Source organism: Scophthalmus maximus, chromosome 15 (assembly GCF_022379125.1).
Source record: "Scophthalmus maximus strain ysfricsl-2021 chromosome 15, ASM2237912v1, whole genome shotgun sequence".
Lineage (NCBI taxonomy): Eukaryota > Metazoa > Chordata > Actinopteri > Pleuronectiformes > Scophthalmidae > Scophthalmus > Scophthalmus maximus.
Genome location: NC_061529.1, coordinates 6,218,271 through 6,234,283, shown reverse-complemented (window position 1 = coordinate 6,234,283; position 16,013 = coordinate 6,218,271). Strand labels below are relative to the sequence as shown.

At 43.8% G+C, this 16,013-nt stretch overlaps 2 protein-coding genes across 5 annotated transcripts in view; one reads left to right on the top strand and one right to left on the bottom strand.

Annotated features, from left to right (window-relative positions):
- Positions 1-1,693, top strand: LOC118285966. The gene is made up of 3 exons (XM_035609988.2): positions 1-258; positions 752-921; positions 1,011-1,693. The coding sequence occupies exons 1-3, from the start codon at positions 87-89 to the stop codon at positions 1,515-1,517; spliced, it is 849 nt and encodes a 282-aa protein (XP_035465881.1). The 5' UTR covers positions 1-86; the 3' UTR covers positions 1,518-1,693.
- Positions 1,694-2,532: 839 nt separating this feature from the next.
- fndc3ba (fibronectin type III domain containing 3Ba) overlaps positions 2,533-16,013 on the bottom strand; it is a 90,664-nt gene continuing 77,183 nt past the window's right edge. For all 4 annotated transcript variants that reach the window (XM_035609985.2, XM_035609986.2, XM_035609984.2 and 1 more), the window contains exons 25-27: positions 11,165-11,331; positions 9,750-9,877; positions 2,533-7,979 (exon numbers count right to left, since the gene is read on the bottom strand). In XM_035609985.2, the coding sequence (XP_035465878.1) occupies positions 7,668-7,979; positions 9,750-9,877; positions 11,165-11,331 (607 nt within the window). In that variant the 3' untranslated portion in view covers positions 2,533-7,667. The remainder of the gene's footprint in view (positions 7,980-9,749; positions 9,878-11,164; positions 11,332-16,013) is intronic.

Sequence of the window (16,013 nt, the reverse complement as noted above, 5' to 3'; positions counted from 1 at the left end):
AGCTACACGATAACGTTCGAAGAAGAAGAAGAAGAAGAGGAGGAGGAGGAGGAAGAAGAAGAAGAAGAAGCGGCAACAACAACAACATGGCTACGAGGAAAGCCGCCCGGGCTGTGTGGACACAGGAGCTGGAGCAGAGCTTGATCGAACTCTGGCAGGAGCACGAGTGCCTCTTCGACATCTCGCACGACATGTACCACGACCGCGTGGAGAAGGAGAGGAGGTGGCGGGAAGTGGCCGACGCTCTTCGGCAGCCGGGTGAGCGAGACGCGCCGATTCTAGCTGCTCCACATGCGCGCCCCCCCCCCCCCCCCCCCCCCCCCCCACGTTCACCCGTGAATCATACAACCACTATCCACTACACACCGGTCGCTGCACCGCGACTCCGTTCTCCGCAGCACTTCCGCGTCCTAATCCCCTACAATGCATTGCGTTGTGACGTCACGCCCCACCACCACCCCACCACTCTATAGGCGCTGGCGTCCCGCGGAGGAGCCTTCACGTGGAGGCACAAGCACTTGATGAATAAAGTTGCCACTGTCGATTAATTAGTGAAGCCTGTATTTCAATTATGTTAATGCGGGTTTTTTGTTAATGTACATGGCGTGTTGTGTTCCACTCACGCCGCATTAAACCATCACTGCAAGCTCCACCCAGCAGGTTCCGGCCATGAGTATGTACGAATGATATTCTGGAATGCACGTCATCGATTGACACTGCATTTGCGCTCTTTCTTGTTCTTGGTCTTCAGTTGAGGAGGTGAAGACCAGGGCAGTGTCCCTTCGAACTCAGTACTCCAGGTTGATCAAACCCAAACCGAGTGGCGCCGAGAGCAAACCCTTGACCCCCAGGCAGAGGTGGCTCCTCGGGGCCATGGACTTCCTGAAGAAGTACATTGTTCACCGTCCGTGTGAGAACACTGTGAGTTGAAACAGTCTACGACTAAACAAACCATGCCGTGATTTTGGATGAAGTATACTGAACACACTTCTGTTCCGCCTCTCTTTCAGCTTGACGTGACATTCGGCGAGCAGGAGGACGCGGAGGACAAGGACGATCTCTACGACACCCCGTCCGGACCTTGCACACCGTCCACCGTCTTCCCCCCCGAATGGACCTACGAAGGAGCCTCATCCAGTCCTTCGCCCACGTCGACAGCCGGCAGGGCGTTGCCGGGGGAGCCGCGCGCCAGGGGCGTGAAGCGCAAGGGCAAGTCGGAAAAGGACATAGAGCTGATGAAGCTCGCCTTCCTGAAGCAGATGGCGGCGAGGATCGACGCGGACCCGACTCCCGACGCCTTCACGGCGTTCGGAAACCAAGTGGCGGCGGAGTTGCGGCAAATAGAAGACCCGTCGTACCTCACCAGACTAAAAAGAAACATCATGAACATGATCTACGACACACAGGACACTGAGAGGAGTGGCTCCTCCTCGCGGGCGCCGCCGCCAGCGCCACACACGTGTCAACCCATTTCATCTTCTCCGTCGCCGATACCTCATCAGTACGCGACCACCTGACCTCGAAGGAATGGTCCACCTGTGGACGCACACCCAGACACTCACAGAGCAGACGCGCAGCAGTTGTAGGAGCTGAATTCAAAGTTTCAGATGTTTTTTTAAAAACATTTGTTTACTTAAAATTGTTCAAAACTCTTTACTCTTTAAGATTTAATAAAGTTCTTTTATAAGTTTGATATTGTGGATCTTATTTTAGCATATTAGCTCTCATTGTTACATCGATCCCCACCCAGTGCTGCAACTCATCCCCAGCAGCGGGGGAAAGGTTGTAACATCAGATTTCGTATTTGTATAAGTATTTGACAATAACCCACATCTGTGATGGTGTAGTAGATTTCCAGTCGAGTTTCTACTACTGTGTAGGCCTGTCACGATAACTACTTGTTGTTGCACGATATATTGTCCCGGAAATTATTGCAATAAACAATATTATCGTCCTTTTAAGTCAAATTATTTTGATACTAAATTCATCTGAGGTTGGTGGTTGCGAGTCAGGCACAATTTGTGTTGCTCCTGAGAGAAATGTTATCCAACATATAAAACTAATAAATGCATATTTTCTGTCATTTTATAGACCAAAACCAGTGATTTATTAATCATACGACGAGAACAGATGAGGACAGAAGCAGCGAGCCTTGCTGGACTGTTGTTGACAATCATTCTTATGACACCACACATGCATGTAGACGCAATGGCTGTTGTTGAGGTCAATAAAAAGGATTGAGTTCATATTCATGTATCATACGATAAAGTAATTACCGTGACAGGCCTACTACTGTGTCTTAGAGTTTGAGCGATATAGCACAAACAACCACTGAGTAAATGATGCTCAAAATCTTTCTTCCATCCCTGATGTCCCCCTGCTAGTTTGCCCACCATTTATCTTTCCAGTTTGTTGTTTGACACAGCATCATATGTGCAGGAAAGTGATCCATAAAACCATGATACATATAGAACAGTGCATTTGTACAGTATGCAATGAAACACACAATAAAACGTACACTTCCAATCAAAATCAGAAAAAAATTAAAACATTTATTGGGCATAAATATATTATATATACGCTACCGATACAGTTACGTCTTACATACATAGGGTAGTATTTGCAAAAATCTATACATTAAAATTGATATGGCAGTTTCTTTTATATAATGCATATGAAATTGTCTAACATTTACAATACAAGAAGAAATGCATGAATTTCTTTTTTTATTCAATTCGTAGACCATGACAACATTGGAATGTTTGCTTTTTAAATCGTGAGGTAAAAATATGTTTTTCTTTTCTTTTTTTTGTCTCGCTTAAAAAATAGTTAAATACCTGCGGATCTCTGTGTGTTTGTCAAATCGCCAAATCTCTCAGTCAAAATCTCTACTTATTGTAAAACGTACAAAACATTTTTAAAAAAAAGGGAGAAAAAAAAAAAATTAAAACAAACTGATCAGAAGGCACAGATGTGGGGTTGCTGGGCCAAAAAAAAATATTAAATTGTCTCTCATTCTTGATATACCCGCCAAATGTGCAGGACCTGCAAGATGGTTTGGGAGGGAGGGGCGAGGGGGCAGGGGGCTGGGGTCTATCAAATTACCAGTATTTTATATAAAACAAAAACAAAGCACATAAAGGGAGTACCTTGCCCACAAACACACAGTCCGTCAGCTAACACTGTGTCAACCTCAGATGATAAAAACACTTAACATAACTGGCCTGAGTTTTGGCCAAACACAAAGGGCAAACCTGTGCTCTCCCACTGGGGCATTAAGGCTTGAAAAGGGGGGTCGGGGGGGCTGGGCAACATTACATCACGGGTTTGACGACAGGACACCTCGCGCGTCACCTGTCGACTACAATGCAACGGGCCGGGTATAGAGAGAGACAGAGAGACACACACACACACATATACACACACACACCGTGAGCACGTCTGAGAGAAACAAAAAGGCACCGCGCTTCCCTGGGAACTGTTGCTTCCTGTGTTTGGCGGAAGGTTTCCGCGTTCCTGCGGGAGGCAGGGTGCCGCTGGAGGAGCAACAGAAACCGCGCTCCATGTAATGCCAGTGTCACAGTGACGCCGATGACAGAACAATGCCGAAATGAATGTAACAGACGGGCGTTGGCAGTAGTGTTTGGATCAGAGCGGAGGGGCTGCGCGGCTCCTCTCGCTCACATTAACCTCATCAGGACTGATGCTCGGCATAAAAAAAAAAGTGCTTCAACTCTGTTAGTCATACGGTATTTACCATCTCATTCTATAGCTCTATAGATATCTCTGTATATCATCTCTTAGCAAAATACTGGATACAAAATACTCACTACTGCTATACCAGCACTAGTCTGAACAAGGAATCGTCAATATTATTATTGTCGTCATTTGCCTGAAATCATCGTATGATTGTTTTTGCCTTCTTTTTTTTTTTTTAAAGTTTTCTTTTTCAACCTTTCGGCGTGAAATCAGGTCGTGTTAAAATCTCTCCTCCAAAGGGGCTACACATTTTTTTTTAAAAATGGCACATTTTGCTTTACAAAACAAAACAAAACAATGGAAGATAATATGAAAAGAAGCATACTCACAGATCACGTTAACCTTTTTTTTTTTTTTTCCTTTTGAGAGAATAATAGTAACAATAAAAATAATAATCGTAATGCTGTGTCGTTGCAGAAGAACATCACAGAAACCCTTTAGACAACTGCAAAATGCAACATCTAGTGGACACGAGAAGCCTGCGCTTTGGCAATAAAACTGTAGAAAGACATTAGAAGCTTCATTATAACACCAATCAGGAAATTAAAAAAAGCCAAAGGCAGCGACGTTTATCCCATTACCAATGACTTGATCTGATCCTAAGGCCTGGCTTTGCTACATGTCTGTCTAAGCATTACACAGAACTGCATGGCCGGTTACGGCCAAAGCAGGAGATGAAGAAACAAAAACAAAAAAACAAAATACATTTGGTTACATGTTTGAAACAGCAATGATATCTGCAATGCATGGACTGATAAGCTACAGGTTCCCAACAGCTGTAAGAGAAATACTTAAAGGGTTACTGAGATAAGGAATGCTGGCCTTAATCATACAATCTAACGTACATCCATTAAAAAAAAAAAATTGAAAAAGAAAAAAAAAAAACATGCTACAAGAAAAAAAATTAGTATATAACTACACTTGTCTCTTAATCTTTAAACAATAAATAAATGAAGATTGCACTGTAATTGGCATGTAAAGTACTGTATGCAAATATATAGTATAAATAAAACCTAGAAAAGAACTCTACCTTAACTTTCCCATCAACTTTGGCAAAGGTATTTTTTGAGCTAGTAAACCACTTTGCTTACTGACATACAGGAGCAAGGCACAGCAAAGACAGAGGACAAGATACAGCATTAAACAAACAAAAACAAAAAAATCCAAATGAAAGAGCAGACCCGCAGGAAGACGGGAGAGGAAACGGAGGAAGAGAGGCGAATACGGTGACGACGACGACGACGACGATAGCAACGAGGGACGACAGGATGAGATCTCCCCCTCTGTAAGGCCTTTTCCCTGAGGTACGTTACAGGCTGCCAATCAGAGCTGATCATTTACCCCCCCCCCCACCCCTCCCCTTTCCCCACCCAATCCCTCCCACCCCACACCCCACCCGACGAAAGTGGACACGTCACGCATTAATCACGCAGGTCAGGGTGACTTCTTTGGATCATCGGGGTGTGTATCGGGGCTGTACCTTGGCTTTGTTTTTCGGGTTGGGGTAAAAAATTAAAAAAAATGGTTCGGGAGTCATGAGGGGGGTCGCTGGCGGAGGTCAGGGGGGAGTTACGCGTGTCAGAATGCCCTGTTTTGTTGAGTTGTGTTCTGGTTTGAAGGCTTGTTTGGTAAGTGAACATTAGTCCCCAGAGAACATGTCCATCCGAGGAGAGACCACAGACTCGCTACTGCTCTGATTACATGTCAATTAAGCACCTTTTAATAGAGAGACAGAGAAAGAGGAAAGGGGGGAGAGAGAGAGAGGGGTAGTGCACGGACAGAAAGATGCAGGGGGGGGGGGGGTGAAAGCTGGAGAGGAGCAGCCAGAGCACAAAAGGTAATTACAATTAATTACGGGCAGGAAACGAGAAAAAGAGGGGCAGAGTCTTTAAATGAATCGATTCACAGACGAGCGGGGGGGAGAAACGACGGGCACCGGCGCTGCTCCGGCTCGCAGCTGGAGAGATTTCAAAAGGGGGTAAAGGTAACTCCTAATGGCTTTCCTGGTTAACACACAAACGCGCGCACACACACACACACACACACACACACACAGAGCTCTGAGAAAGGCGGCAAGCTGGCAGGTTGTGAGCACCTCTGGGTCTGTGGTGCTACGGGCACGTCGCTACAAAAAAAGAAAAGAAAAGTGAAGCTACAGATAAAATAGGCTGGAGAAATATGGTGTTTGAGATGGTAGGCTATGGAAGGACTGACGAATCAGTGAGGGCCATTCACCAGCTCAGCCCCCCCCCCCCCCACCCGCTGAGTGGCAGCCAACCACGAGCCACGCCCGGCTTCCCTAAACGCTAAAAGCCAGTTTACGCCCAACATTTGAATACCTACATATTCTGATCCGAGACCAGTGTTTAACGGCTTCTTCAAACAGTCGCACGAGCTTCTGAACTGACGTCAGAGCTGCTGCCGCGAGCACCGAGAGCAAACTCCCCCGCTTTCACACTGTACTTCAGACCTTACATCGCCATCACTTATATTACATCACTTCTATAGCATCATAGATATTTGTTATAATATATATATTGTGTGTATATATATTAGATTACTGGTTTTCCATTCTTTTCTTAGATATAATAAAAATCACAGGATAGCAGCATCTTACACCACACATGGATTGCATCACTTTGGTAGCTGAATGAGTGAGTGATTGAATGTTGACAGCCGAGCAGATTAAAGGTGACATGTTATGCTCATATTCAGGTTCATACTTTTAATCTGGGTGACCAGTTGAAAAGGTTTACGTGCTCCAAAGTTCAGGAAAGGCATCAGTGTCCTCGTACTGCCCAATTCTGCAGCTCCTCTTTTCACCCTCCGTCTGAAAAATGCCTGGATTTCTTTTAGCCCCCTCCTCCTCCCGATAAAGCCCACCCAGTCTGCTCTGATTGGCCAGCTGGCCAGCTGTCTGTTGTGATTGGTCAACCCATTTACAAAATGTGTAGGAAAATGTCACGCCACTTCACCGGAGAAGTGGAGATTCTCAGATTGCAGGCGGGGTTACCCCCAAAAGGGCCCCTCTGTGACGTCGCAGGGGGAGAGAAATCTGAACCAGTTGTTCAGAGCCAGGCTGTAGGGTTTAGCCAGTGCACAAAAAAACGACAGGGTGATCTTCTTCCATACGTTTGTGGGCCGGCAGGCTGATGTTGCATAATATGTCACCTTTAAGCGATTGCCTTCTTAGGAGGAACTGTGTTTCTCATTGTCATTGCATGAGTTTAATTGTACACGTGTGTGTACGCATATCTGCACACGTGCGTGCATTGCGTCTGTCAGTCTATATGTGAGAGCAGATCGCACAAATCGACCGTCAGCTTGTAGAGTAGTAACAAACGGAATAATAAGGTATGAACGGCTAAAGCTTTGAAGGCCTACATTGGAATATGGCTGAATGAATAACGACTGCAGCAAATTAAACAATTATAAAAAAACGAAACAAAACTATTGTAAGGCAATGACCGTCAAGAAATATACACGTTCTCTAATCGAATATGTTTTAAAAAGATACAGAAAAAAAAAACAAAAAAACATGCAACTGCTTTGCTCACAGCTATTTTAAGGCTTGATTATCAGTTTTTTTCGTTTCCAGCCGAGGCGCGGCGAAGACGAGGCTTCCCTCGACAGAAATCCTCAACAAATGAGACGGACGATGACACGAAGACAGAGACGTAGAGAGAAATGAGACAGAACCGAGTGAAGGCAGAAGACGACAGGAACAAGGCGAGGAAAGCCTGGATCAATACTTTGACTAAAAAAACCCTAAAAAAAACATACATAGCCTTAGAAGTACATCTCAAGTGTCTGTTTTGATTTCATTCGGTTGTTTCATAGACCTTTTTTTTTTTTTTAAAGTTTCTCTGTGATTTAGCTTTCTCTTTCTATCCTATAGTAAAATTCCCTCACTTCATGAAGAAGTACTGCAGCAAGCAGGCGATGAGGATGGAGAAGCCCGCGAACACGCACACGATCAGCGCCGCGAAGCGCTCGTCGCTCGAGATCAGGCCCGCCCCCTTGCCCGTCTCCACGGCGCACAGGTCCCCGGACGCCGCCGTCTCCTGGCGACGCAGCGTGAACAGAGAGGAGGGGCTCAGGGGTCCGCACAGCTCCTGGCAGGCATCCTGGCAGCGGCGGCAGGCGCCCACGCGGAAGCGATAGTCTGTGTTGCCCTGGAGACCAGAGATCTGGAACACACCCTCTTCTCCCTTGAAAACCTGCGAGGGGAGGAAATAAAGAATGAAGGAAACTTGGCAGTTGGTTGTCACCGCTCATCTACCCGAGTGCTTTTAGTCACAGAAAGTTAAAAGCAAAGGTTTAAAAGTTTAGTTTTTCCGACTAATACCAAGAAAATGTCTGGACGGATTATGAAAGAAGATTAGTTTAGTGACTTTAGCTGTGAACAAGATCTGTCCTGGGACATAAGTACCTCCCAAAGTCATCAAAACCACCTCTGTGGTATTTCCCCGTGAATGTTTCCAGAACCACACTTTTTTCCCTCGACGATACACACACACAGACGCACAAGGTGGAAGCAACGCCAGCCTCTGCTGTTGCATCTGATAACGAGCGACAGAAGGTCACAGGTTTTGCATTCTGCAGTGTTTTCCTGTTGAAATGTCCCGAGACTCATTTTGTTTATATCTCGTACACAGCTTCTGAGACTGTGTCTCCAAAAAACAACAATGGTTTAATAATGCAATGACGGATCAAGGACGCAAAATCAATTCCAGTCTCTTGACAGTTCACCTTTGCTTTTTTGCTTTTCACCTTGTGAGTCTCTGTGTGTGTGTGTGTGTGTGTGTGTCGTCATGGCAAAATATGGTTGTAGAGATGATACTACTGTCCCACAGCATGCTTTTGGCAGGTGTTTGACTACTGTGTGTTCAAGGGTTGAAACACCAACATTTTAAAAGGTGTCACGGCTGGAGTGAACCCATCACAAGAGGTTCTACATTTCATTTTGTAGCTCGAAAAAGAACAAGCGCAACCTATTAATTCAATCACGTGTAAGAATAAAAAAAATTTAAAAGGCGAAAGATAAGCACACCGGTTTTCAATTTATCCTCAAAAGGAATTGGCTTTTTGCTGATTAGGACCCATAGCATTCGACTCCACATTAGCGGTGGACTGTCTGCACGTCTACGAGTGGTTTGAACAAACGCGTATTGATTTTTTTTGGATGTAGCATTCGGAATTTCCTGTTCATCTTTTTCATGAATTCAATTTGCTAATGAAAAGGCAGAGACGAGATGAATATAAGTATGTAAGTATGTGCACACGATACTCTCCTGATAAGTGACATTGAGAAAGGACGACAAAATACAACAGCGCAGATTTGTGCTGGCAGCTGATGTGCGTACAAAATGACACACACACACACACACATGCATATACACACAGCTGCGGTTTTGTCCGTCGGTGAGTATCAGCAGTTCTTCCCTGTAACAATTCAGTAATTCAGTAACAGAAATAAAATGGCCCTGAAGGCGAATGTCTCTCTCTCTCGGGTCTACTAGTCCGCTCATCACTCCACCTGCCAGCCACTCAATCCCATACATCTTTAAACAATGAATTCAATAAGTGCAGCCCAAAAGTTTGAGTCTTGTAATTCTCATTAAATGCCTTCGATGCCGTTCAATAAATACTGCTGGCACTGCAAAGGACCAAAGTAGGCTGTATCTCTCAGTGCAGGGAAGACATAGTGTGTGTGAAAGAGGGAGTGTGTGTGTTTCATTTTCCAATAAGCATATTTGTGTCTCGGTGTTTGGGAGGTTGAGTGCTCTGTAACACCCTCCCCATCACGGCAAATAGAATTTTTCTGCTACTGGGGGAGATTAGAAAAATGTCCTCGTTGAGTCGGACAAACGCACCTCCACAGAAATAAGAATGAAGCAAATAATTGAAGTTGTGCTGTGCACACCACTGTTCTAATACAACCTGTGTGTGTGTGTGTGTGATTGTCTGTGTGTGAATGTGAGACAAACCTGTTTGTATTCTGACTCACGTCCCACCAGCACCTGCAGCACGTAGCTCACAGGGTCCCCTCTCATTGGTGGGATTGTCTCCCAGGTGATCTCACACATGTTGCCCTCCAGCTGTTGCACTCTGGGAGCTGTGGGGGGAAAAACATGAAAACATGAAATAAATCACAAAAGTCACAAAATATAAAGCAGGTACAAAAATAGATAAGGTCAATTTATCTGCCTGAAATAATGACACACTGTACTGTTGTTAATAATTGGCCACCTATCTAATACCCAGTGTTAACATTTTATCTCCCTGCTGGAATCAAATTCCTCATATCAGCAATAATGGTTACAGTCATGTTAATGGATTTTATTGTCAGGCAATTACACTGCGTAGGACCCGCACATCATCATGCATTGAAGCCACAACAAAGAGAACACATTAGATATGCAGAATAATTTAGTTTTTCAGCGTTGAAAATGTTCTGCAGAGATTTGGGGAAAAGGGGGAGAAATAACAGCATAACAGCTGAGTGCATTAGGTGCCGTGCTAAACACAGCTCACACTTCACTAAACGTTTTGTCACCGGCCCCTTCCACCCTTTTAATCGATACATCGATGCTGTGCTGCACATTCGCAGCCTCACAGTCGTATACCCATAATGCTCTCTGGTTATATCACCAGAGAGGCGATTACTGCCGCTTGTAACAAAGCACCACCTCGGTTTTACAGCGGAGGCCACATACTGGAGGCAATACTCGAGCAAGGCTCCAGTAAACACGTCGTCCCTAACAGCCACAGAACAGAAAGACTCTATAAATGCAATTTATTATTATTATTATTATTATTAAATAAACTGTTTACTTTTTTGGGACATGGAAGCGTTTCATCCCTTCTGCTGGAGCTGGCTGCGAAACTTTGCCCAGTTATGACATAACTAGAGATTATAATGCATCACTAAATTCAAAGGCGCAACACAAACTCGTTCTGATACAAAGATACGCTGTTATATATGTGACCTGACACTAAACATGATTTAATATCAAATTTTACAAGAAAAAACTAAAATAACATGACCTAGCATAAGCAATATAATCTATTATAACCCATCATAACCTAGCATAGAATATGCAATAGCATAATTGGGTGTTTCTCTCTCATTCCAAACTGTATAAATACAACATACATTCACAAAGGATTAGCGATTAAGTATACCATATTGTTTACCCCCTTGCAACATTTTTGTGACAAAAAGCTGTGACACTACAGTCACTTCCTGTGTAGACGTTTGCTTCTTTTGATGGAGCGTCAGTACAACCAATTTACACGCTGATATCTTTAGTTGTATCTTTATAGTTTCAGATCCCCCCACCACATTTCATCATGCAACCAAACACACACACACACACACACATTGCCAGGGTCAGTTTACCTTTGAGGGCGGGTGGCACAGACTTGGTGGTGCAGAAGGTGTGCGTGTCAGAGAACGGGCCCTCCCCTGCGTCACTGATGGCCTGTATTCTGAAACTGTAGCTGCTGGACTCGATCAATCGCTGGACCTTGTAGGTGTGGCTGGGGCCGCGGTAGATCGTCACAAACCTGGACAGAGGGAAGGAGAGACTAGGCATTGGTACTCAATATGTACTAATTAATTAATTAGTTTTAGGAACTGATTCAGACCTCGTTTATTCAACGGATTAAAGCATTTTGCTTCAAGTTTCAGTGACTCATCACGGACGGCATTATCAGTACTATCTTATCAATTGTTCATGTGATCGCATGACCTTACTGGGTGGGCATGAATAAATATTCACAGTTTTTATTTTACTAAATGAATATGTCAGTTCTCTGATTTATCTATTCATTTTATTATCAGCCGGGTGAGAAGAGAAGACTGCATCCTAAAAAAGAAAGAAAGACAATGGTGATTTGCAAACATGGGATGAATAGTGATGGGCTGTAGTCACAAATCGGATGAAAACGAGCACCAGAAACATTTCTGACCAGATGTACTGATGGATGGACCGACGGAGAGATGCTGAGTTGGAGTGAGTCAGGGATGAATGGAGATTTTAGCTGAAAAAAACCCATTTTCAGCTCTTCAGCAAAATAAGGTCTCAGAGAGGAAAAAGGTCACAGGAGTGGAGGGGGAGAAAGATGGAGGTGAGGGGACAAATGAGAAGAGAGGAGGCAGTGATGGAGAAAGGGAGGCATGGGGAGGGTATGGGGGAATAGGAGGGAAAATAAAGGAGGACGCAAACAGAGGTGACTGGTAATTATAAGAGCTGAGGCGATGATGGAGGGTCTGCTGCGAGAGGAAAGAGGAAGAAGCGACGAGAGAGGTCATTGTTTAGAAGAATGCTTTAATGCCAGATGAACTCTTAATGTAGTTGCACTAAAGAGAAATGATGTGTTTCTCCGGCTGATGTGTGGCATCTCACACACACACACACACACACACGCACGCACGCACGCACGCACGCGCGCACGCACGGCTAGTGCCAGGTGCATCCGGGTCGCCCCCTTATATCATCCCCTGCGGACGCAACTTTTACAATCATATTGCAAAATGCATCAGCTTTTTCCATCGTTGTGAGTAATGGCCTCTCCTCGTTTGGTCAGGGCTGAGTGGCTGAATATCAAAACAATTAACGGCCAGCGTGGCACAGGCTGGAAAACAACACGCGCATTAAAATCTCCAGGCCACACTTAATGAGATGAATTGCGTCCTTGGGCTGAAGCCAAACGGCCGAACCAATTAACCACGACAAGGAGCTGAGGAGGACGAGAAGCGTGTTCGACAAAGACGTGGCATTTGTCCTGGTTATTAAAGACTGCGTTTTTCTGGAATGCAAATAGTGCAACGTTTTTTCCAACCGATATCGGGAAAGTGAATTTGATTTATCGTGTTTTTCCGTGTCAGGTTTTGCCTGTTTTTGCTGCAGTGATGCACGATACAGATGCAGGTATCTCCAACCCCTCTCTGATTGTACCAGACCTTCATTTTGAAAAACTGGGCGCTGCGATTATTCAACCTGCACTGAAAAGACAAGGCCATTTATTTCGGCATGACATCATCCAACATCTTTGTTGTTGCATTTTGTTTTACCCTTTAAGATTGCGACTGTCAGACGGTTTTCTTCGGAAAAAAAAGAAATTTAGGGCTGCAAAAAACGATTATTTTCATAATCGATTAATCTGTCGATTATTTTCTTGATTAATTGATTATTGGTTTGGTCCATAAAATGTCATGAAATGGTGAAAAATGGTGATCGTGTTTCCCAAACTTCAAGATGATGTTTTGTTTTGTCCACACAACAAAGATTTTCAGTTTACTGATACAGAGGAGCAAAGAAACTAGAAAATATTCACATTTAAGAAGCTGAAATCAGAGAATCTGAACCTTAATCGATTATCATAATAGTTATAAGAAATAATAGTAAGAAATAGTACTTATTTTAAAACCACTACAGGCCTCAATTGCAATTTACAGAAATAATATGTTGTAATATGTGTCATGGATAGTGAAATTTGTCTAATTTCTGTTATCAAGTCCGCAGACATGATTCATTGAATATAATTGTGTCACACATTGCTGCTTATTGATGAGGTTGGCAACAGACACAGAGAAGAAGAAACTGGTAGTAAAGTAAATTACCAAATACAAGGATGAAAGGAGAGAGGGGGCATCTGCTTGAGGCACGAACAAATGGTCGGCTTGTCAAGACAGATGTGTAGAAGTGTATGGATGGAGAGATAAAGACGCAATGTTGGGTGATGGAAAGATGGAGGGACTGAACATAGGAGAAGCTGAGGGACAGAGAACTGAGGTAGAAAATGGATGGACAGATCTTATGAGTGGCAGCAGCTTCACCAGAGCACATTCTCCCTGCATCCATCCTTAAAAATCCATTATGTCAGAAGGTTGAAGACATCTTTTGCACTGCACCTGCCTATGTTGCCATGACACCCTTCCACCGCCATCAACCCCTGCCAGAAGGCATTTTTGGAAAAAATATGAAGCGAAGCCCCATTTCTTAAGTGAAATGACAAACATCAAAGACAACTCGGCAACAGCACGGTGAGGAAAACAAGTGCAAGGGGAAAAAGCTGTGAGCGGGGGGGCGGGCAGAACACCATGCAGGAACAAGTCTGCATACAGGGAGATAAGAATGGAAATTAAAAAAAAAAAAAAGCAAAGAGGGGGCAGAGAAGGAAAAGAAAAGAAAATCAATATTGTGAAGCTGTGAAAACGCCTTTCTTTATCATCTAATAAAATGAAGACGACAAAACAAACAGATGAGGTGGGAGGGAGGAGATTTATGAAAGGGTGTGCACATTTCTCAAGCCGTCCTCTAGAGGTAGAGTCCCCTTTCTAACAATAAAATGAGAGACTAAGATAAATCCGTAAACAAACAAACACTAATGCCATTTGGTTTAAACCAATACTGATGGGCTTTATTGGTAAAATCCCAAATCACATTTTCAGAAATTGCCCCCGGCTATATGATATGTCTGATCCGACTTGAGATGATTAGCTCGTTGCCATGGCAATTTCGTCAGGAATAAAAATTTCCCGCTAATAACAGTGCGATGAGAAAAGAGGAGGGGCGTAGCCTGGGGGGGGTCCCGTAAACCAGTTCAATCCACTCATCTGATCATCTCACACACTATTACGCGATTACAGAGCTTATGGACGGTTACCTCGCGGAGGAAATGATGGAGATGAAGAGGAGAGAGTGCATTTGTTTCTGAATACATATCTCAATACCAAATTCCTTTCTCCCTCTGTTTATTGAAATTTCTTTTTGTAATGCTTTTACAGTGAATCTATACCTTCAACGTGATCTTATTATGAAAACCGGTAACAGCAATTTAAAGTTAAATGGGAAAAAAAAGTTTATTTAAAAAGATCAAATACTTTCTTATTAGTCGTCGTGAAATACTTCTAATCCCATGAGATTTTACATGATGAGATGGGATTGATAAATTCAATTATAATTTTTTTCTATTAAAACAAAGATCAGGATCGGAAGGAAGCTGGACAAAAAAAGGAATAACATCTAATTTAATCTCCACGTTTTAATTCATTTGCATATCTCGCTATAGATCAAATTATGAAAGATCTAACACCTCGCTGATTGAAAAAGAAGATAAAGTGCAATTGAGGCACTGTTGTCATTTCCAAAGCAAGTCAAAACAAATTCTAGGACGATTCACAAACCAGGTCAGGTACTGTATGTTCAGACATATGCATAAACACAGATGTTTCCAAACACAATCAAGCAGACTGCCACATTGATCACTGTGCCAATTAAAACGGCAGATTAAACTCTCCTAACTGCGACAGTTGTTTTCATTCGACTGGCAAGGAGTGTGTTTGTGTCTGCGTGAGAGTGTGTGTGTTGCAGACGTTAACAGATCACAGCCTGTTGCCTGTCGCACTCTGGGCCTATTCCAGCCGTGACGAGGTACCATGGTCACGAGTTTGATACCAGCCAAGGCTCAATTTAAACGCGGCCAACCGTCCAGCCATAAGGGCGGAGGGCTCAATGGAGGGAGCGAGACAAGCTGACACGTACTGATAGAAAAGACAAGCAGATAAAAGTGGCTCAGCTTCCTCCTCTTGTGCTCTTGTCAGTTGTGTGTTTAATTCTCTGTCAGTGGTCATGATCTGCCCCGTCTCCTCCTCCTTAGTCCGCTAATTCTCTCTCTCCCTGTTTCTCTCCTTGTCACTCCCGCCCGACCAGTCGGTTTAATAGACGGTTAATCGTTGTGGTCTATCTCCTAGCTGGTTTTAGGTGCCGTCAACGTGACTACTCCATGGTACATCTGGTTACTGCATACACACGCATGCACACACAGATCTACACATATACCTCTACCCAGGCATTCGTGCACATTCGCTCCCACACCTCCTCTCAAGTTGCTCATCCTTTATGTGTGTGTGGTGTGTGTGTGTGTGTGTGTGTGTAGTATTGACCCTTCTGGGTGTTGATTTGCTGTATTGATTAGCTTTAGGTTAAGGAGTCTGAGAAAAGTGGTGGGCAAGGCGGCCAAGTGGTTAAAAAGCAAATCTTCTACATAGCACATCACAGATCGTATCTGAGGTTCTGTGTATCTAATACACATTAATCTATGAGGGAAGAAGAGTGAATAGTGTTGAGTGCCGCTTTTGACCAAAAGACGTCTGTAAATCCAGGGAAAAAAAACATTTAAAAATTATATTCATGCAAAAAAAAATAAACTGTATAAAGAAGTTACTGGTTAAGAAATATATA

Bases quoted from the DNA above. Each gene is read 5' to 3' on its own strand.
- LOC118285966 (XM_035609988.2), top strand. From the start codon at position 87: ATGGCTACGAGGAAAGCCGCCCGGGCTGTGTGGACACAGGAGCTGGAG. The intron at 259-751 runs GTGAGCGAGACG...CTTGGTCTTCAG, and splicing joins CGACGCTCTTCGGCAGCCGG to TTGAGGAGGTGAAGACCAGG. The intron at 922-1,010 runs GTGAGTTGAAAC...CCTCTCTTTCAG, and splicing joins ACCGTCCGTGTGAGAACACT to CTTGACGTGACATTCGGCGA.